This window comes from Vanacampus margaritifer, chromosome 15, assembly GCF_051991255.1.
Source record: "Vanacampus margaritifer isolate UIUO_Vmar chromosome 15, RoL_Vmar_1.0, whole genome shotgun sequence".
Taxonomy (NCBI): Eukaryota; Metazoa; Chordata; class Actinopteri; order Syngnathiformes; family Syngnathidae; genus Vanacampus; species Vanacampus margaritifer.
In genome coordinates this window covers 11,625,808-11,648,523 of record NC_135446.1, presented here as the reverse complement: position 1 = coordinate 11,648,523, position 22,716 = coordinate 11,625,808, and the positions used below count along the sequence as shown (strand labels likewise).

Sequence of the window (22,716 nt, the reverse complement as noted above, 5' to 3'; positions counted from 1 at the left end):
TTAATTTTTACGTCTATAGTCGTTAATGGCAGTGAATGAGTTAAATAGAATCCAGACTGAGTCTTTTTCCCACATCCTTGCGATATGTTGGCTCTAAAAATAGAGCAGCTGGATAGCTGATCCTTATCAGGAATTGCAGGGTAACAACATTTCAACGGAAAGACGAGGTTCTGGGCCAGTGCATTGTTCACTGATTGATCAGTCCCAGAGGGGACTCAATTGCAGGCAGAGGTGGGAAGAAGTCACAAGCAAGTCTCAAGTCTTACCTTCAAGCTACCAGTGGACAAAAGTCAAGCATGTTGAGTCGTTACTTGGGTCATAACAGTTTGCTGTTTCGAACAAAATGTTGATTTATAATCAAATAGGTCAATAAAAGGTAGAATTGAGCCATTGAGAACGTGAGTGAACTTGAGGGTGAGTATGGCATAGCTTATAATGATCCAAACATTGAAAGGAATTGATATCTTTATCTCCTAAAAATTCATCTGAAAAAGGCTTAGTAGTATAAAAAAAATAAATGCGTTTGATATTCCACTCCATCTCAAGTTCATGATTATTAATCCTGCTGAAACATATTTACGTCAGGGAACTACAGAGCAAGAAGGCCTGTCAGACAGAGATGGGGGAATGTTCTACCCTTTGGACTTGACCCATCCAACTGCCTCCAAGATTTAAATGTGATGAAGCGTGATACTTCTGCCTCACTTTCAAAGCTTCCACAACACAACCCGGATGACTTATTTGAGGTATGAATGGATATTTAAAAAAAAACAAACAAAAAAAAACGATAACTTCGCTGAGGTGAAATAATGATATCACGAACAGACTCAGTTATACTTCTGTCAAATGTCAATCTTTTTTATTTTTTGGATTGTAGACAGCTGAGTATGCTATTACCACTTTTAATCATTCTCTCTTAAACACATTTAGAATTTTTAAACACCGTGAGCATTTATTATTATTATTATTATTTTTAACCTCGATTCAAAAAGCACCTAGCGCAATAAAACAAAGATATTACCCTGCGAAGCGCAGACCCTCGGAAGGAATTAGGCCCAAATCCCAGCGGAGGGACACTGAGCTGATTAAATGTTGCCTTGCTTAATTGAGAAGCTAATTTGCGACCAATCCCGCAACTTTGTTTCCATGCTGCAATGAGAGGAAGTCATTAATAAACGCCGAATATCTAATTAGGAGTCGTGATTAAGGCGGTTGGTTTATTTCACCCAGCAGAACTTTTCAAATTAGGCCACATTTAAAAGTATGCTGACGTGCTCGCCCAGTTAAATGTTTCATAATTCCCTTTGCATAGAACAGAGTGATCAACTGAAACTCTGTGAGGGGGGAAAAGGTTTGTTATGAGGGTCTTAGGTTAAGTTAAGTCTTTTACTTAGTGGCCTCAATATAATGCAAATGCTATTGTAACGCCATCTACAGGATGAAAATAGAACAGGGGTCACTAAAAAGTAATAATAGTTCACATTCCCTGCAATAGTCCCATACATTAAATACAAAAGCAATGAAATGACACATAAAATATATATATATATAAAAATATCCCTAAAGTAAGCTGTGCAATTCTTTAAAATGTAACTTTCTGATTATAAAATGGGAAAGAAACGCTACCTAAGTGCCGTTCAGTTGCATTTAATGTGTAGGTAAATTTAAATAAATAAATAAATAAATCCACAAGATTTAGGCGTAACTGAACTACAAGAAATTTGCATAGTTTGACACACAAACAAGTAGAAATCCATGATTCCTTTATCTATTTATTTTCTTCCACATGACACACATTATATGGATATGAGAGATAAGGCAAAACATTAAAAATAAAAAAAATAATTAAATACAGTGCAATACAGAATTCAAACATGACAGAAACCAGGAACATTTAAATGTAGATAGATGTGGTGTTAATTAAAACAGGCCTGGTGAGGAAAAATATAACCCGGGGATGTATCAGACAATCATAAAACACGAAAAAGTAGAAGAGTTAGAGTGCCAAAGTCTAATAATGAGTGGACAGACACCGTTTTTCTTGTTCCAAAAATGAAAACATGCGGTCACATTTTGCAGGCAAGGAAGTCACAAAACCATGCAGACATACTCTTTGGATAGAAACCTACTTTTAAAATAATCCTAATTTATACATCATTTAGTCAGACAATATTCTGGAACTATCATCATATCACCTTATGAAAGTAAACACTTTAGGACTCTTTCAAAATGTCTTTTAACAAACATCACCGGGCTTTTTGTTCCCCTTCTTTTCTTCCTCCAGCTCAAGAGCGCCCACTACAGGTGAAACCTTCCAATTTAAGACACTCCGGTAAAACCAATTGCCAGTAAACATGCAGTTACTCAAAACGGCAAAATCGTTGGTTTGCTCAATGCAGCGATTAAAGATCATCTATTAGGGGTAAGGCATTTATTAAAACTTTCTGTATGCAGTATTAAATGTACGGTAATCATTATTTTCCAGAAATCACTATTTAAGGGAAAGTATTTCAGCTTTTATTTTACTTGAGTATTTAATATTAGACTTGCCCCCCCCCCCCTTTCAAATAACACAATTATGCATTTTGTAGACTATACTGTATATTTCAAAAGGAGGATGGTGTCTAATTTATTCAAATTACTCTGGTAATTTTTATTTTTAAATTACTCTGGTAATTTGAATAAATTACAATGGAAGTCGATTACACCGGGTGAAAACAGATACATTTTTAATTTCCTTACACGCCATGCCCCAGTTAATTTTAGAATGCCACACCACAAACAGACGGCTCTTTTACGTTATTTTTTAATTTCCTCAAATAGTGGCCCAAGATCCAAAATGCTCCAATTAATTGTATTTCCTCAAACATTAGCTTCAGCTCTAACAGATGCGGTGCCACAATTAATCTCAGAATGCCACATGACAAATAGGTTGCATTAAATCAATATATATTTGTATCATTTTAGAAAAATGTATTTGTTAATCTAAAGGCCTCCATTAATAAAAAGGCCTTACCCATAATAGATGCCTGGTCATATATAGAGTTGAGTAAATAAAGACCCCGCAGTCAGTATGAGGTGATATAAGCGTGATATAAAAAATGATGAAGTTTTTTGTGAGTCAGTGTAATCCCAATTTGGAAAAAGGCACATCTATTCTTTTGTTGTTGTTTTGTTAATCATTTGTTCACATTTAATAACAGCTGCCGATTGCACAGAGGACTGACTGCACTTATATTATATCAGCAACAACTACTCAAGCCCTGTGTACTATTTACTGATTGAAAGCTTTTTTGTGTGTGTATGGTGAATTTGTGAATAGATCCACATGTTGGGAATAATATTCAGATAATAAATAATCACATACAGCAATCTATGTCCTTCAATGAGTTCATTCAGGAACGTTGCGCCGCCTGAGGCCGCACGCCTGCTGCTCTTTTTCACTCTCCTCGCAGTTTGTGTCGTCAAGCGAAGGCGTGAAGTCAAACTCCTCGTATCTTTCCTCCTCCTCTTTCTCAGCCTCCTCCTTTTCTTCCATGTCATCTTCTTTCTCTTCCGCCAGTTCCTCCTCCGATCTTTCCGGGAGGGGCGTTTTCACGTCGCCGCCTTCGGCTACATCGTGCGGCTTTTCCGAGCTTTTGTCGCCGTTTGTGTCGCTGGCTGGCGAGCTTTCGCTGGCACCCAACGTTTCGATGAGGCTGTCCAGACTCTGCTCGAAGCAGGCCTCTGTAATGGAGAAATGTTTAGTGGCAACATTAGCAAAATAAGAGACTGGATTTATTTTAAGGAGTCAAGTAAAGTTAATTGTAGCAAAATAAATATCAGGAAACGTACTAAGGAAAAGGATTAGGGCCAGTGAAGAGGAAAAAAAAAGGTTGGCAGGATTCTCTTTTTATTCTCAGAATTCTCACTTCTGAGCATAAAGTGAGAATTCTGATTTTAAAGGAAATCTGAGATTGAAGTCAGAGATCTGAGATTGAAGTCAGAATTCTCACTAAAGTCAGAATTCTCACTTTATTCTGCAGTTCTGTATTTAAATTCTGACTTTGAAGTGAGAATTCTGACTTTAATCTCAGATTTCTGTCTTTAAAGTCACCATTCTCACTTTATTCTCAGAATTCTGACTTTAATCTCAGATTTCTGATTTTAAAGTCAGAAATTCTTACTAAATTCTCAGAATTTTGACTTTAATCTCAGATTTCTGACTTTAAAGTGAGAATTCGCATTTTATTCTCAGAATTCTCACTTTCAAGTCAGAATTCTCACTTTATTCTGCAGTTCTGTCTTTAAATTCTGACTTTGAAGTGAGAATTCTGACTTTAATCTCAGATTTCTGTCTTTAAAGTCACAATTCTCACTTTATTCTCAGAATTCTGACTTTAATCTCAGATTTCTGACTTTAAAGATAGAAATTCTCACTAAATTCTCAGAATTTTGACTTTAATCTCAGATTTCTGACTTAAAGTGAGAATTCGCATTTTATTCTCAGAATTCTCACTTTCAAATCAGAATTCTCACTTCAAAGTCAGAATTCTCACTTTATTCTGCAGTTCTGTCTTTAAATTCTGACTTTGAAGTGAGAATTCTGATTTTAATCTCAGATTTCTGGCTTTAAAGTCACAATTCTCACTAAATTCTCAGAATTTTGACTTTAATCTGAGATTTCTGACTTTAAAGTGAGAATTCGCATTTTATTCTCAGAATTTTGACTTTAATCTCAGATTTCTGACTTTAAAGTGAGAATTCGCATTTTATTCTCAGAATTCTCACTTTCAAGTCAGAATTCTCACTTTATTCTGCAGTTCTGTCTTTAAATTCTGACTTTGAAGTGAGAATTCTGACTTTAATCTCAGATTTCTGGCTTTAAAGTCACAATTCTCACTTTATTCTCAGAATTCTGACTTTAATCTCAGATTTCTGACTTTAAAGACAGAAATTCTCACTAAATTCTCAGAATTTTGACTTTAATCTCAGATTTCTGATTTAAAGTGAGAATTCGCATTTTATTCTCAGAATTCTCACTTTCAAATCAGAATTCTCACTTAAAAGTCAGAATTCTCACTTTATTCTGCAGTTCTGTCTTTAAATTCTGACTTTGAAGTGAGAATTCTGACTTTAATCTCAGATTTCTGGCTTTAAAGTCACAATTCTCACTAAATTCTCAGAATTTTGACTTTAATCTGAGATTTCTGACTTTAAAGTGAGAATTCGCATTTTATTCTCAGAATTTTGACTTTAATCTCAGATTTCTGACTTTAAAGTGAGAATTCGCATTTTATTCTCAGAATTCTCACTTTCAAGTCAGAATTCTCACTTTATTCTGCAGTTCTGTCTTTAAATTCTGACTTTGAAGTGAGAATTCTGACTTTAATCTCAGATTTCTGGCTTTAAAGTCACAATTCTCACTTTATTCTCAGAATTCTGACTTTAATCTCAGATTTCTGACTGTAAAGACAGAAATTCTCACTAAATTCTCAGAATTTTGACTTTAATCTCAGATTTCTGACTTAAAGTGAGAATTCGCATTTTATTCTCAGAATTCTCACTTTCAAGTCAGAATTCTCACTTAAAAGTCAGAATTCTGAGATTAAAGTCAGAACTTTTTTCCCTCTCTTCACTGGTCCTCAAGATTTTTTTTTTAAAATGCAAATGTGTTGGAGTTAAAATTTTAGTAGAACTGAACTGGGCTTCACAAATGTGGATTAAAGAAAAAGTGAAAGCCACTCACAGTTTGAACATGTCGTTCCATTTTTTTTTTTACCACCACTAGAGGGAGCATGCGTACCACCACATTTTGAGAATCACAGATATATTGAAAATGATAAAATCACAAAAATGGTAATAAAGTAGTCGTTTTTACATAAACATTTAAAAATTTTAAATACTATAGACAATTTTACCTCAATTTGCAAAAGTTAAGCTGTAGTCATTGATATGAAACGGTGATTAAGGTAATAACCACAACAGAAAAAAAAAGCCCTCTATTCGTTTTAAAACTGTCTATTATCAAACATTTAGTTCTAGGAAAATATCAATTTAACCTATTTAAGATCTGTGTACTAATATATTTTAAAAAATAAGATATAGAATCGGGAGTATGGGTTACCGAGCCCCCTGATACGGGCCATTCGGTCCCTGTACGACCGATGTCAGAGTCTGGTCCGCATTGCCGGCAGTAAGTCGAATTTGTTTCCGGTGAGGGTTGGACTCCGCCAAGGTTGCCCTTTGTCACCGATTCTGTTCATAACTTTTATGGACAGAATTTCTAGGCGTAGCCGAGGCGTTGAGGGGGTCCGGTTTGGTGGCCTCAGCATTGCATCTCTGCTTTTTGCAGATGATGTGGTGCTGTTGGCTTCTTCAAGCCGTGACCTCCAGCTCTCACTGGAGCGGTTCGCAGCCGAGTGTGAAGCGGTTGGGATGAGGATCAGCACCTCCAAATCCGAGACCATGGTCCTCAGTCGGAAAAGGGTGGAGTGCCCTCTCCGGGTCGGGGAGGAGGTCCTGCCCCAAGTGGAGGAGTTCAAGTATCTTGGGGTCTTGTTCACGAGTGAGGGTAGGTTAGAGCGGGAGATCGACAGGCGGATCGGTGCAGCGTCTGCAGTGATGCGGACGCTGTATCGGTCCGTTGTGGTGAAGAAGGAGCTGAGCCGAAAGGCGAGGCTCTCGATTTACCGGTCGATCTACGTTCCTACCCTCACCTATGGTCACGAGCTGTGGGTCGTGACCGAAAGAACAAGATCCCGGATACAAGCGGCCGAAATGAGTTTCCTCCGCAGGGTAGCTGGGCTCTCCCTTAGAGATAGGGTGAGAAGCTCGGTCATCCGAGAGGGACTCAGCGTCGAGTCGCTGCTCCTCCACGTTGAGAGGAACCAGTTGAGGTGGCTCGGGCATCTGGTTCGGATGCCTCCTGGACGCCTCCCTGGGGAGGTGTTCCGGGCATGTCCTACCGGCAGGAGGCCCCGGGGACGACCCAGGACACGCTGGAGAGACTATGTCTCTCGGCTGTCCTGGGAACGCCTTGGGGTCCCGTCGGATGAGCTGGCTGAAGTGGCTGGGGAGAGGGAAGTCTGGGCTTCCCTGTTAAAGCTGCTGCCCCCGCGACCCGACCCCGGATAAGCGGAAGAAGACGGACGGACGGACGGAAAATATAGAAACACTAATAATTTAATTATTTAATTGTATTCATAAACACTACTATGTTGACGGTACTTGGAGAGCCACTGTATACAGATTTAAAAAAAAAAAGTTAACTCACAAGTAAATGCTCATGTTGCTTTTGTGTAGAACCATACTATAGTGGCATTCAAATCAACTGTATGCTTTCCATCTGCCACGAATAGTCAACTCCAACAACACACCGGGCGTATGCGAGTCAAATAAGATGTAAAGTGAGGTGTCGCAGTTGAATTGTAAATTGTGTTTTTTTCCTCAACATGACACTTGAACGCACCGTTCAAAGGTGGACAGTCCATTCCTCTCTTTTTCATGAGGTAGCGGATGGTCTGCAGTTGGGTCATGATCTCGTTCTTCTGGTCCTGGGCCACAGATTTTGCACTGACGACCGACGAGGAGAGACAAATGGAGATTAACTTCAACAATTGTCATGAAGCACTATAAACATTGAAAAGTATTGCCGTAGTATAAATCCAGTGGGGGCATCCTCTAATTATGAGAGTAGACAGTGAATCCCAGCAATTAGATTTTTTTTAGGCTAGTATGCAAACCTAAACCTATAAATACAAAAAAAAAAAATGCAATCACTCACCAGTTTGTGAGCGGGTCAAGTTGGCTGAGAATGGAATTGAGCATCCTCTCTGTTTGGGCGAGCCTTTGTTCCAGTTCGTTCAACTGGTTCTCTGCAGGGAAAATAAACACCCAGACATGCATTTCAAATGCTTTTATTGAACAAATATTGCGGTAAAACAAACACAAGGTATTCAAATGGGAATCCCAGTGTGTGTAAAACACACCTGCCTCTGCTGATTTTTTGGCGCCTTTTGTAAATTTATCCTTTTGTGCCTGGTCATCTGAAGACTTGATCTGCAAATAAAAAAACAACACATTTTTACTATATTTCTGCCAACAATAGTCAGGATGTTTATTAACTGCAAATCGGGGGAAGTTTATATTTGCATAACTTGAAAATTAAAAAATAAGGCACGAGCGACAAGGTTTTTTTTTTTAGGCTGACGTGAATTCTGATATCTGCATAAATGGCCCAAGGTAAAAAAAAAAATCTATCCACATAATTGACAGATTCATTTAAAAATATATAATGAACAAAATAACTTATTTTTGGACCTTTAATGCTTACAACAACAAAGACATGAATTAAAGGCAAAACAATTTACAGTTTTACACTACTTAGAGCTTTAGTTCATATTTATTTAACTCCACTTTTTTTTTTTTTCAAAACATGAAAACGCTGACTCTCACCCAACACTTTTGAGCATGTGGGATATATTGCACTCCTTCTTCACTTGTTGCCAACGACGGAAGATCATGCACAGGAAGTTTGGCAACACGAATGTAACAAGGCAATCCCACCATCACGCGCGGCCACACATAAACTCCGACAACCATGTCATCATAAAGATGCATTTTGGTTTGAATAGGACATCCTTTTGTGGGACACTTGACAGCCATTTACTTCTTCTTGCACGTTACCCATTAATCAGTGGGGCCCTATTAAACAATACTATTTTATATCAAGAGAAAGAGTATTTGGTGCTTTTTTGTGCCTACCTTTAAAAACTTGTATGCCGCAAACACTCCGACCCCAATGGCATACAACGGCATGAGCGTGAACACGTAGCCCTTGCTGTTATTGTTGGATTTGAATTTGTCGCCCTTCATCTCCTGCTCCATCAACTTCTTCATCTGCTGCATGCTCTCGGCCGACTGATGTGAGTTGGGGGCGCCCATGCTGACCGCCGGACCTCGAAGTGCACCTGGGCCAGGACCGCCTGACACCAATAGTGTACAAACAGTACCGGGAAACTTGAAAATCAAGTTTAGTTTACTATATTTAACGTGTACATTTAAAATGAACAGTATGCAAGGCTTTTACAGTACATTGGTCAACAACTACTCTAATAGCCTGCTGTGTAATAATAATGAATATACATACACATAGATACATACATAGGTTAAATAAATAAATATTCTGGGAAAAATTATCAATGCCTAAAGCATTCACACAATAATAGCAGGACGTCACCTTTTCTGGAGAAGCGAGGGTCGAGCCTCGACTCCTTCGCTCCAGTGCCGACGCCGAACATCTTCGGCAGGACGACAAACGTGAACAGCACCCCTGTGAACGCCAGGGCGACTTGTTGTGATGTTGACAAGACCATCCTCGAACCACTGGTCCCGAGAAGGTTCAGTCAAAGATGAAAACAGTGCAGGAAAAAAGGGCTAAGTGGCTAAATGAATACAACACACGCCCTTCTGTTTGTTTGGACAATGAGGCCACAGCTGTGTTGACCACACTAGCAGCCCCACTACCAAATCAACAAGCCTATTTCCGCAAACCGACTTTTCACAATGAGATCGATGTCTGAACGTTTGTGTTAAAATCACATTTCACATCAAGAGAAAACTGTGAGTGTGGGGTTGAGAAAGGATGTGTTCTACAAAAAATGCTTCAATCTGTAATAATTCAATTTACATTCCGTATATTTTGTGTATATCACATAGTATTCTCCACCTCGGCCTCAAATGATTTTATTTTGAAAAGAAACACTAGGTTTCCTGTGACACCTGATGTTGCATTCAAGATCAATGTAAAAATCGTAATTTATGTTATTTATGTTCATTAGCAGTTCGGAACGTGTGAATTCGCAGTTTGTTTGTTTTTCTAGCATACCTCAACTTCATTATTCGCTGGAAACGCACCAATTTGTATTTTTTGTGCTCAGGTCAACGACACGTCTAATGTAAAATTATTGATTTGGTGCCATCTTGTGGCCAAGGAACTAGTAGTACTAAGGAGAGGAGCAACATTCGACATCTTGAGACTTTGTCGGCAAATAAATACCTTAAGAAATGGTCATCAATCATAAATTCACAGATCTCTATTCACCAAGGAACACTGCAATACCAACCTGGACATTCAACTGACATTACACATAATCTTTTTTTCCCTTTTCTTTTTAGTAGTATTACAATGTTTGTAACAATAAAATCATAACACTCTTACAAATGCAGTCACACTATTTCAGCTTTAGTTTTTGTACATAGCGTTTATGCATATTTAATTTATGACATCACACTATTAAAAGTCCATATAGTGGTAAACATACATTTCACATATCGAGTTTAAATTCAAATTTAAACATAAAACCACTTCGTAGTACTTCGCAGTAGTAGACGTGTGTTTACTCAAAGGAGGCAGACGAGTTCATGCTGATTTTTATTGGCTAGTCAATGGGGAATTGATATTTGTTAAGGGGAAGGCATTTATTTGTTCAACTGAATGAATAATTGAGGCCACTATTTGAGAACTAGGGTACATGATATTAAATACTTTAATACAACAAAGTAGTTCAATCTAAAATGGTGTAAAAAATAAAATAAAAAAACACAAAAAATGTATACAACCGACAGTTTAAGAGCTCCTTTCACTCCTTGCACATAAAAAGAAAAACAATGACCAGTTAGTCAGCTAACTCCGAATTAGTGTTGCTAAAACCATTTGCCCTGCAGTCCTCACAGGACAGACCTCCTGTTTCAGCTTGGCAGCTGCACTGTACCGGCCAGCTTCTGTACGACGGGTTTCCTTCTCCTTTGGTTTCGACATTTTCAGTCTCAGTGGCACTTATGTATGTCACCTCTGATTGGCTGCATTCGCAGGGCCGCGCCTGCGCCGGAGAGCCAGGGAGGCTGCGCTGTTCGTCGTGTTCCACGGGGATGCTGGATGAGGGGCTGTGCTGGACGTGAATAGGAGCGCCATCGTCTAGGCTGTGTGGACGGTCCACAGAGTAGAAGCTGGGAGGTGGGAGCAGCTGACTCAATGTCTGAAGGACCTAAAACAAAATGCAAAGATTTGGAAATTATATTATAGGCACAAACCTAAGGCTGTACTCAAATGAGAAAAAAATACTTATTGAAATGTCCCCATGACAGGAGAAGGTTTCACAATGAACATGAGCGCTTACATTCTCCATGCTGGGTCTGCAATGGTGACTTGCGACACATCGCAAGGAAAGATCCAGAAGACTGCGCGCCAAAGACGTTGGCCATCGACCGGCTGACGCATCCAAAAACTGCAGACAAGAGTCCACGCTGCCGCTCTCCTCTGCTTTGGAGGTGAGCAAATCCTGCTGTTGAAAGGAGATGTTGACAGCAATTACTGTACTCACAGTAAATTATAGGTTTAAAAAGTTGTTTTAAAACTGTAAAAAGAAAAAGAAGAATGCATTGTACTTTTAGTAGAAAACTGCACCTAACAAATGCACTTTTTTTCCCTCCCCCTGTACCACTAGAGAGAGTCTCAAAATATGTCATTTGTTTTTGATGCTGCTGAAATCAATGGTGCCTAAGGTTGCAATATTTGTGCATCAAAAACCTAGAGCATTGTACTGGTCTGACAACAGGAAGTGTGGCTTTACACTTCCTGTTTCAGACGTATTCTGCACTCACCAGAAGCGTATGTTTCGGCAGCTCATCTACAACTTTACGTCCAGTTACTGTTTCCATGACAACCTAAGGGCATACAGGGGTGAAATGTGAGAGGTACACTCAGTTGTGAGGTATTGTAGTCGTACGTCATTTTGACTGTACAGTCTATCCATAATCTTAAAATGCTACACGTTTCGTAAACAAGGATGTCAGGTGTGTTTTTTAAAGACTAATTCAAGCCAAAGTATGGTACTGCATGTAAAATTTCCATCCTAACCACAACCCCTTTTGATTCAATGTGGCTTTGCTCAAGTGCATCTTCAAAATGTAACACTTTTGGCAGCATAATTTCCTGCAGTTTGCTAAAAAAACAAAAAAAAAAACAGACTTCACACTTGAAACTAATGCAAAAGAGGAAGTTCATATTGGGCTATTTGGTGTACCATGGAACGCATTAGTATATTGTGTTGTTATGTATAAAAAGGAAGTGAATGTGACTTTTGATGTGAAGAACCATTTTGATTCAGTGGACGCAGTGAGAGAAATTACAAAAAAAACAAAAAATCAGCTATTATTGTTGTTTAATGAGAAAGTTGATTAGCTACGTCACCATTCCGAAGCTGAAGACATCCAAACTGGTGGAGAGTTTGCCATTTCGGAGGTACTCCTCAGGGAGGTACTCTGTGTTGCTGTGGGAACCTACATCCAAGGTGATGGTGTAATGACTGTTGACAGAGTGAGGACGGAGTTTGGCCAGGCCGAAATCGGACAGCTTGGGTTGCATGGAGTCATCCAGGAGGATGTTGGAACTGTGCACACAAGCCACACATATGCATGATGAAAAACTGACTGCCATTATTTGTAACGAAGGAATGTCGGAGGCCTTTCATTAGGACGTTGCAACACACAATGGAGAAATTATTTGTACCTGGAAAGATTCCCACAGACGACTGCACATGGTTGGGACGTATGGAGGTGATGTAAGGCCTTTGCGATCCCGTTTATGACGGCGAAACGTTCCTGCCAAGACAAAGGGGGCCCACTGTTCTGCAGACACCATTTTTGTATTTTTGTTTACTTTCACATTGAAAGTGAAAAGCTTCAGTGAGTCCACAAGTAGTGACAACTGTAGAACTAGGGTAGATGCCTACTTGTACAAACTTGTTTTTCAAATATACTTTAATATAGTAAACAATGTTTATGGCTTATTTTCTTTTCTTTTCTGAGGGCCGATATATTAAAAACTGTTACATTTGCTCCGACCGGCGCTTTTCTCCTCCATCCGCTTTGAGTCAGCGGCTGATGACTCCCTGCAGCATTGGCCCGCCCACAACACCATCTGATTGGTTGCTCGTGCAGTGCTAACAGCCAATAAGCAGCAATTAGAAGCTATTAGCCCGCGAGCTAACCATTAGCTCGCGAATTAGCGGCTACTAGCCCGCAAGCTAACCGGCTAGCTCGCGAATTAACGGCTATTAGGTTAACTCGCGGGCTAACCTAATGGCCGTTTTTTAGCGGCTATTTGGGAGTTATCCTGGGGTTGGCGTGTGGATGAATGGTTAGCCCGCGAGCGAACAGTTAGCCCGCGAATTAGCGGCTATTTGGGAGTTAGCGTGCGGAAGCCACATTATAGTTGGTGCAAAAGCTGATGGCAAACAAAAAAACTTTTAACATGTTGCGAATCAAAAAAGCTGTTTAATAAACATGTTATTGAAGGCATTTAAGCAGTCAAGTGCTGGAGTTATTAATTATTATTTCATTATAAAAAAAATTACACCTTTTTTTCCCCCTGCAAATTTATATCTGCATAAAATATCGGTTATTGGCATCGGCTCTGAAAAAAAGCATATCGCTCTATCTCTAATTAATACATAATCAATCTACCTGATGATGGAGTCTGTGGAAGAGCGATCCCTTGGGCATATAAGGATAGACCAAACAGTAGCACCTCTCATCAGAAAAGTAGCCCAACAACTCTAAAATGTTTGGATGTCGACACCTGCAACACAACATAACCGTTCATTTTCTGTACAACACAAGGCATGTCAATAAATTGGTTTTACGGATAACCACAAGTACGTACGATCGATGAATTTCCATTTCTTTTTGGAAAACATCCCAAAGCTTCTTCCAGGATACATTATTTACCTACAGAAAATGTCATGATAAACATAGTTAAGAAAAATTGCAATTGCCCAAAACAAAATGGCAAAGACTTTCACTTCTCCTAACCGTATGACATTTGTTCAGTTAATGGAGTCGTTTCTGGATTAAATAGCTCACATGAAATTATTGCGGCCTCATTTTGTGGCCTCATTTTATAGAAGTTGCAAAAGAGGACTACTCACTTGTATTCAAAAAAATAAATTTCACAATCGCATATGCACATTTTAAAAATGAGTTCAAATGTCTAATAACATGAATAGGTGGCATTTTTTTTCAGTCACCTGTTTGAAAAGCTTCACCGCAAACGTTTCTCCTCCTATCCGTGCCCGGTAAACGTCGGCGAAGCAGCCCTCGGAAATTCTCATTTCATGGTTAAAATCTCCAGTTCCATCTAAGACGTTTTGCAAACCAATTGGTGGCTGCGGTTCTCCTGAAAAAACAACAACACTGCTTTAGAATTTCTATCTGCAAGTTACTGAATCATTTGAGAAGCTTTCTATACTTACGCTGACTTATTGTTTCATGAGCATGACTCTTCTCAAACCTGATGGCCTCCTATGAAAAAATACATAATCCTCTTAAAACCTTTTTTTGCGCTGGTTGCATCACTCTAACATAAGCATTACCTTCATATTCATTGTTGACACATGTCCTGTGGGTTCACAATTGTCACTGAGAGGCAAAGGTGTATCTGAAATATAAAATATAGCCATTGGGTTAAAATTCCTGTTGTGCATAGAAAATGAAGGGCAAAAAAAATAAATAGAGGCACATATGTACATGCCATATGTGCTTATTGTTTGATTGATGCGTAATTTGGCAACAGCAGGCGGAAGTAGCGCTTGCAGTACCTTTGACTGTCTGACACTGGCCCTGAAAGAGCTGCATGGCTCTATAGTGGCCCATGTCCTGCAGGATTTCCAGCAGGTCCTGCACTTGCTTGTTCTGCTGGGACCAGGACCATAGCAGCTCCTTGGTGGGACTGCGGCCCCCTGCCTCCATGCGCTCAAACTGGCGGACCGCCGTGAAACTCTGGACGATTCTGGCGGCTGTCATACACACAAAATTTGTATTTAACAAGCTGTAACTTTTATTTGACTACGTGCAATTAATTTCATTTGAGTAATGATTTAAGTTTTTTTTTTGTTATTATAAAATAACAATGAAAGCATGGAGACAAAAGTCTGGTGTGCCACAAGGATCTATCCTTCGACCAGTGTCCTTCATATGCTTCCTTCGGCATTTCATTAGAAAACATAACATATCACGTCATAGTAAATTGTGAGGCCCTTGTATATGGTTCTCGGGTTTTCCGTGTCCAAAAGTCTTGAAGGCAACAACTTGTCATTGATGTTTTCTCTCGTAAACTATGCAGTTAGCGTGATGTTGCGTGGTTACGGCCGACAGTAATCCACCGTCGCTTGACCGATCCTACCCGTTACTCTTTTTTATCATAGTTAATATTGTTAATTATTACAGGGGGAAGTTATAATGGAAGCCATTCCCCCAATTTAAACAAATCAGAAGAAGTAACAGGCAGAACTGCTTCTTTTTAAATACCAATTAGCCTACTTTTACAAATGCTGCTAGTATCACTGCATGTTTAACTTTTTTTTTATATTAATAATGCATTTCATTTTTGTTTTGATACCACGTGTTGGACCTTATCACATCTGTTTTAGTTGTTTTGTAATATAGCCTATATTTTGTTGTTAATAATATGCTCGATATAGCAAAAGTATACTAAAATGATTGATTATGTAAACCCCTGGGCGTTATTTTATTTTGAAATAGCTTGGTCAGAACCAACAAAAAGCCAAAAAATGGTCAAATAACGCCCAGGGGTTTTAATTATAAATGGACAACAAGGTAATTATTTGGCTAACTAAATGCGTTCAATTGTCCATTCATAAAACTTAAGAGTTTGGCCACCGAAGCGAATTTTATGACATCAATTTTAATGGCAGAATCAATAATGACTTACCGAGTTCGCGCCATCCGTAGCGGTCATATCCCGTGTCCATGATTTCACAAAATCGTTCAATCACTAACGGGGGGACATTGTAGAGAAACGTGTTTGGGTCCATTTTCGGCCGTCTGCGCTGGAAACAGCCACGAGTGTCACAAACAACAAACTTTGCGTATGGTGAAAGTGTGGAAATTCCCGACAGCCTTCAGACGCATTAACCCCTTCCGGTAATTCGCCCTCCCTCCGAGTTTCCGTTGTAAACAATGACTGACGTAAAGTCAACCCCCGTTATTCGCTGAGAATGAGGGGCCGAGACGTACTGCGAATTTAAGTTAGGTTTGAAATGGCCAAACAATAATCACAAAATGGCGACAAAGCACTTTTTCTTTCTGCCCTCACTCCAACTTACTCCTTGACCTTTGACATGACTTCATTCCATGGTGCACATAACAAATCATGATGTCCCATTGACGTGAACAGAAATTCCATCAGTCTCTTCCAGCTGCCCTAAAACATGCTACATTTTTAAAAATGTTTTTAATAAGAAAATGGTGCTGTACAATATTGCACTAAAATTATATTATTATTATTATTATTAATTACAACGACATATTTTTTTTTATAAATATTTTCCTTAACTGAAAATGACGTGATAATATAACTTGTTGCGTCATAAAATACAGACCTCAGGAAACAAAGTATGACATAATGCAAAATGTATTTGTTTTGTTGTTTATTTAGAGTTTTATTTATATGCAGCCCCATAAGACTAAACACGACATTCTGATTAACATTGCGTTTGTGGAATATGTGTTAAGTAACAAAATCCACCCGTTTGATCCTATCTCAGGGGGCGGATATTTTGCCACCTGCTGCCAACTGGAAATGACATCACAGGTGCTCAGGGCTCAGGTAAAATGACCAAGCACAGCTCATGTGAGCTTGAGATGTATAAAAATTGGGTGAATTTTGCTGCCTAACTCAAATTCCACAAACACAATATTCCTCCGAATGCTGTTTCGACACACACACACACACACATTCACACATCATATTTCCCTCTAAGACATCATGGACTGTTATGAGTGTTTTGACATCATTAAACAAGTATTCGTATGAGAAAAGTCATAACAATTTGAGATTTTTGGCAGGTTTTTCATTAAAAATCAAGAAATGGAAAGCAGAAATGGTATGCGAAATTAGTTTTTCAGGAGCAGAGCATTGTATCATACATTGCAATAATTCCAACAATTCACCAGCAGATCCATTTTGGATTAAAAAGTAGTCCTGTTTCTATTTGAACATGGCAGCAAACTGCAGTAAACATTCACTTGTCGAAGCTTTTCCTGAGTTTCAATAGTCTTCCTGCCCTCTACTGGTTTAGAATGGGCATGAAATTACTCCCATGTGATCACTTGGTTTATATTGCACATTCCACCGTCTATTGTTTAGCCTTCTAAACCTGTTGAGGCAGGGCTCCACGTCACCAGTCTTGTTCTGCTCATAATTTCTTCCACAAACATCTCTTCACTATTGCCAAAATAAATACCCGGCCTTAAAAAAAGGTTCTTTATCTCGAGATGGAGCAGACCTGTAGCAACAAAGAATCAAAAACTTGACATTAACAAGACCAAATTAAAAATATATATGTATTTGCTTTCATAATTTCAGAGATAATGTGGAAAACAAAACCAGTACATACCCAAAACAAGGAGTGGGAAGATGTTACATATCTGGTTCTGCAGAAAAAGATAATAAGACAGTAAAAAAAAAAATCTCTTCATTGATTTAACTAATCTGTTTACTAAACATTGATTCATAATCCTTGCTTTTTATTTAACCACAAATCGATGTTGAGTGCTGTATTGTCCAAATACCTCCACTGTCGCTAAAATGAGGTAGTTAACCTGTAAATATTCTTGTAGTTGGTTGTTCTTTGTAGTTAACCATTTGATTCCATAATAACAAATATTCCTTTTTTTTTTTATGGAGAGCTCAGTATTGTTCATTCGATTTGACATGTCATCATTGCTCTCCTTTTTTATTAAAAAAAAATGTTTTTTATATATATATATATATATATTTTTTTTTTGTACGTGGGTGAGTATGTGTATGTGCGTGTGTGTGTGTGTGTGTGTGCGTGCGAGCATGTGTGTATTCATCAATTCACCTAAAACCTATATAATATAATAATAAATTGCCAAATGCAGAAACATCAATGTAAGTTATCACGATGTGGTGGCTCTCGCTAACAGGCAGAATTAAGTAACCAGAATTAGGTTAAAAAATTCTATATACGTAGACCATGTTTCTATAAATTTTGATATTTGGTTTTTATTTGAGGCAGATATTTTTTCCATTAAAATGTGATTTATGAGGAGGTTAGACCATTGGTCAATATTCAAGAGTTTGTTTATTTTTCCAGTTAACAAGAATAGTTTTTTTTGCGATAGTAAGGGCTACAAGTGTAGATTGAAATTGTTTATGTGGTAAGTCAGTTGTTGTTAGGTCACCTAGCAAACACAAGTTTGGAGATAAAGGTATCCTACAGTCCAAAATAGCGGAAAGTTTTTCTAAGACTTTAGTCCAGAAATACATAACCGGAGTACATAACCATAAAGCATGAACATAAGTGTCTGTAGTGTTTTGTAAACATTGGAGACAAATGTCGGAGTCTGAGAGTCCCATTTCCTTCATCATATATTGAGTAATATTATATTAATATTCCTATTGTAATTATCCTAATAAATATTCCTTTCTTATGGTACTGATGTTTGTATGCCTGAAATTGTAAACGTACCCCAAACAAACGTCCTGGAAATCCCCATGTGAGTCACCAGGCAGGTGTACTTCTCTCCACTTTTTGGAGAAAAGGGCACATGTTTGGTCACAAAGTAGTCCCAGTCCGCCTCGAAGACCATCTCAGTCTGATTGGCCTGATTGATCACGACACCGTTTCTCAGCAGGTCAAGTTTGATCACCGGCGGGTAGAACTTGTTCACATGGCAGAGGAGGATGTTGGCTTTGCCCAACACTCCTTTTGTCCGGCTGTACACCTGAACGACTGGTGCAGCTATAAAACAAACAAACAAACAACAACAACAACCAAAAAACTAAAAATCACAAAAAGAACGTGCCAATAATTTCAAGGACATTTACTTCTAAAACTATCTGTGACTCCTCCGGTCTCTGTATTTCTGTAGTCAGAGGGAAATGGTCACTGGGCTGGTGTCACGTTTTAGTGTGTTTGTTGTGTCTTCATGTGACTGGTGTTGTCTTATGTTCCTGAGTGTTTCCCTTGTCTCGTTATGTCTGACTACGTCCACCTGTGTGCCTGTTCCCTTCCCAGTGTTTGACCAATCGGTGCCCTCTTCCTATTGTGTTCCCCTAAGTGTGTCTCATTAGTGTTGGTGTTTTTAGTCTGTTGTGTTTGTCCAATCGTCGTGTATTTAGAAATAATAATGGACAACTATACTTACATTGTTTGGTCACTGCAGAGCCCACGAGACAATAGATACCGAATACGACCGATAATATATGCGTATTCATAACTTTAAATTCACTTAATTTAGTTATTTAAAACAAACAAGCAAACGAAAGTAAAAATGCGTCATTCACCACTGTTAATGTTGAAGGCGTTGTATAGAGAATGTACTGTGTGTGCAAAGGAGACCTAAAACTCCGCCCACACGTAAGCGCACCTTTTTAATTACAACATACCACTGAGGGCCTGTAAATACGCGGAAGTGACCAGGCACTCCCATTTTATTGTCACCAGATAGTTTTATCCAGCTTGTAAAATGGCCTACTTGACTGGTTTTGGTTTGAGCTTTGTCACCTGCCACGTTGTTTGCCCCGTTCGAACAATAGTTTTCTCATATTACAAACCTTGGGGGTGGGGGGATACACGTTCCTGTAATGAAGTTGATATTTCAGGAATTTGTACTTTTTCCTGATTACTTTTTACCTTTACTCCTACATTTGAAAACAGTTTGTTTTTTTATTTGTTTTATTCATTTTTCCCCCCTCACATTATTACAGGTTACATCGATCACATAACCACAAAAATTACAGTAAACTGAAGAATAGCAGTTGTCAACCACACATAAACACACAAACAATAACATACAGTGTACTTTCCTAATGACTGTTTCACCTTTATTATATTTAATAACAAATAGCTTTACTTTGTACTCCTAAAAATTGAGAAATGAAAACTTGTGTGGATGACATCACGATCCAAAACAAAAACCAGATTCAACTGCATTGTTGTTGCATTACCAAATTATTTGACAACACAAGCTCTAAAGTGACTCTTCAGCAATCAGTGTGGATAATTTATGAACCCATCGTAGAATAATACATAAATAAAAATAAAAAATCAAATTAAATGTCCACTGCCAAATTTTTGCATGATTGTGAAAGTTTGTAAACACCAGACCATTTAAAAAAACATTTATTTTTGAAATTGCTTGATCATTACAATACTTGATCAAACGACACTTTAACAACAAAGAACAAACCTCATTTGTGACCAAAATTGATTAGAGGAAACATCATTGCCCCAGCCCCATTTTATACAAAATAAAAACAGTTTGAAAGTCCATGGGAGTAATCACTGTATTTTGTGCAACCTTCATTTTTCTACTGTTGATTATACAATAATGGGACAAGGCAGAAAGGATAGAGTCTATTCTGTCATTTGTCAGATTTGGTTTACAATAAATTGCTGAACCAAATTTCTTGTGGGTATTGAACATTTTTAAAACATTTCTAAAATAGCTTGCACTTAGTGCTACTATTTCTAGGGTATGAAAACTTCCACAAATGACGATTAGTACAGTATATGGACGATTAGTTTATGGATAGCATGAGATCATGACCGAGTATGTATGTCTGTCTTTCGTGATGAAGTTGATTAACAATATTCCCAGCGGGAGCCAAAGCATGTATTGCAAAATTAATGCAAGAGATGTGAGAAATTGAAAAGTCGTGCCAAATCCATGATTCTGGCTGGATTGGGCTTGGATTTTGTCACTGGCCCCTGCTCACATGTTGGGTTCTGTAAAAAATAAAAATAAAATATATTCATTGTATCAAGCAAATTCTAACATCAAAATTCGGTTTAATTGTAATAGAAGGGGACATTTCATCCATGAAAAATATTTAAAAAAACAAAAAAAACAAAAAATGCATGCACCAGAGTGAAACCAGAATTTGCCTTTAGGGATTGAAATGAAAACTAGGGATAGGCCGATAATCGGCCCGGCAGATAATCGGCCCGGCAGATAATCGGTGCCGATATTCAGCATTTTATGAATTTTATTGGGGGGGACACTTTACAAAAAAGACAAATCATAAAATACAATGGATATAAAAAAAAGTCAATAAAATTTATCATATGGATTTAACATAAAATGTAACAACAAAAAATACACTAAAGCATTTAAGAATACATGGCCCTCGCTTCAATTTATTTTCACTTTGGTTTTATTTACTTGGACAGCAGTAAGTGCCTTGAGCTTATACATCCATGACAGTTGGGAATGTTTCCAACAACAAAAAAACATGATTCAATGAAGGAGCGTCCCTGGCTGTATCAATTTTACTCACCCCAATCAATATTGTTTGGAGACCTCGACGCATGAGTGACACGGCAGATGTATTTGTCATCTCTGGTGGGTGTGAATTCAATATGCTTGGTCAGATGGAAGTGCCAGTCCTTTTCGAAACTCAAGTCGGTCTCGATGGCATTCACGATTTCCTCTCCGTTTTTGAACAACTTGATGATGATGTCCGGGGGGTGGAATTTACTGACGTGGCAGATCAGCGTGTTTTGCTTGCCGAATTTTCCCGGCCCGCTGCTGTATACTTGGACAGTTGGGGGTTCTATATCGGAGTTGGAAACTCAAGTTAAATGGGAGTCAGCACACACGAACCAAAAGTTTCTCTGATTAACCTTAAGTAATGTCAAGATGTTCTAGAAGGCGTTTTATGACATTTTTTTAGTGCACTTTTGCCATCTCTGCTTATTAGTGGGTAAACAGTAGTTTCTGAGTTCCTTATTTGTCCCTTTTGTATTATCTTATTTTGACAAAAGGAGTGGAAAGATGTAATGAGAGCAAAATAAGATGTCAACAGAAAAATAAACATTCACATAAAGTGCAAATAACTTTAATAAGCGACTTTAGTTCAATACAATAACAAAGTACGTTTTTGTATTGTACTATTATACTATTTGTATATATACTATTGTACTTGTGTTGCACACGGCAATCAGTAGAGGGTGGAGTCACTCCAGTGCTGGATTTACAAGAAATCGAAACCTATGTCGACAGCAGTTTTTTTTTTTTTTTATGATATAAAAACAGCATATTGCACAACTTGTAGCATCTTCTTTTGGGGTACCAATTAAAAACAAAAACTTTCAAATACGAAGTGGATATTTTTCTGAGTGCCACCGTCACGGCAAAAAATATCAACTGCCCTTTCAAATGATGTTGAATGTCAAACTTACGGAATTTAGAGTCCACTGTCCAGTAAAATGCCGCCAGAACTGCACCCATTAACACGAGCTTCATGTTTAAGACCACGAACGGAAATTCGTTGTGCATAAAAACTGAGAGAAATGCTTAGTTCAAACTCAAATGGTAGAACTAAACCGAAAGTAATGTGCAGCCGCAGATAAGAACATTTTGAGCCCGCCCACCTTCAGGACGTGAGGCTTTCCACCAAATAAGGACGATAGTACATGTCCACATGACATGAACGTGTTTTTTAAACGCATACTTGGTAGTATATTATTATATTTTTAGAAACACACGAGCGGCATTTTAGCAGGCACTGAAAACGACTGTTTATGGTGATTGCGCAGTTCTTAAACGGCAGTCGCTTCAAAATGACGTCACAATTACGTCATCTTTTAGTACTGTACTCAAAAATTATTTCTACCTACCTAC

General features: G+C 38.3%; 4 protein-coding genes across 5 annotated transcripts; all 4 read right to left on the bottom strand.

Annotated features, from left to right (window-relative positions):
• Positions 1–1,759: 1,759 nt before the first annotated feature.
• On the bottom strand, positions 1,760–9,515 carry LOC144035119 (uncharacterized). Its single transcript, XM_077544568.1, has 6 exons — positions 9,221–9,515; positions 8,746–8,966; positions 7,971–8,040; positions 7,766–7,856; positions 7,451–7,554; positions 1,760–3,726 (listed from the first exon to the last, which is right to left on the bottom strand). Exons 1-6 carry the CDS (start codon positions 9,354–9,356, stop codon positions 3,392–3,394), a joined length of 957 nt encoding a protein of 318 aa, XP_077400694.1. The 5' UTR covers positions 9,357–9,515; the 3' UTR covers positions 1,760–3,391.
• Positions 9,516–10,506: 991 nt separating this feature from the next.
• On the bottom strand, positions 10,507–15,967 carry irak3 (interleukin-1 receptor-associated kinase 3). 2 transcript variants are annotated; one of them, XM_077544566.1, is made up of 12 exons: positions 15,773–15,967; positions 14,640–14,837; positions 14,415–14,479; positions 14,295–14,343; positions 14,070–14,218; positions 13,706–13,770; positions 13,507–13,621; positions 12,551–12,669; positions 12,233–12,431; positions 11,644–11,706; positions 11,160–11,324; positions 10,507–11,027 (listed from the first exon to the last, which is right to left on the bottom strand). In XM_077544566.1, the coding sequence occupies exons 1-12, from the start codon at positions 15,873–15,875 to the stop codon at positions 10,659–10,661; spliced, it is 1,659 nt and encodes a 552-aa protein (XP_077400692.1). In that variant the 5' UTR covers positions 15,876–15,967; the 3' UTR covers positions 10,507–10,658. The 2 variants fall into 2 exon arrangements, with proteins under 2 accessions (XP_077400692.1, XP_077400693.1); XM_077544567.1 differs by having other exon boundaries at positions 11,160–11,321.
• Positions 15,968–16,473: 506 nt separating this feature from the next.
• LOC144034971 (beta-2-microglobulin-like) lies at positions 16,474–19,441 on the bottom strand. The gene is made up of 4 exons (XM_077544202.1): positions 19,237–19,441; positions 18,558–18,830; positions 17,460–17,496; positions 16,474–17,348 (listed from the first exon to the last, which is right to left on the bottom strand). Exons 1-3 carry the CDS (start codon positions 19,304–19,306, stop codon positions 17,483–17,485), a joined length of 357 nt encoding a protein of 118 aa, XP_077400328.1. The 5' UTR covers positions 19,307–19,441; the 3' UTR covers positions 16,474–17,348; positions 17,460–17,482.
• A 755-nt stretch (positions 19,442–20,196) lies between these two features.
• On the bottom strand, positions 20,197–22,619 carry LOC144034970 (beta-2-microglobulin-like). Its single transcript, XM_077544201.1, has 3 exons — positions 22,275–22,619; positions 21,371–21,646; positions 20,197–20,819 (listed from the first exon to the last, which is right to left on the bottom strand). Exons 1-3 carry the CDS (start codon positions 22,369–22,371, stop codon positions 20,806–20,808), a joined length of 387 nt encoding a protein of 128 aa, XP_077400327.1. The 5' UTR covers positions 22,372–22,619; the 3' UTR covers positions 20,197–20,805.
• Positions 22,620–22,716: the final 97 nt, after the last annotated feature.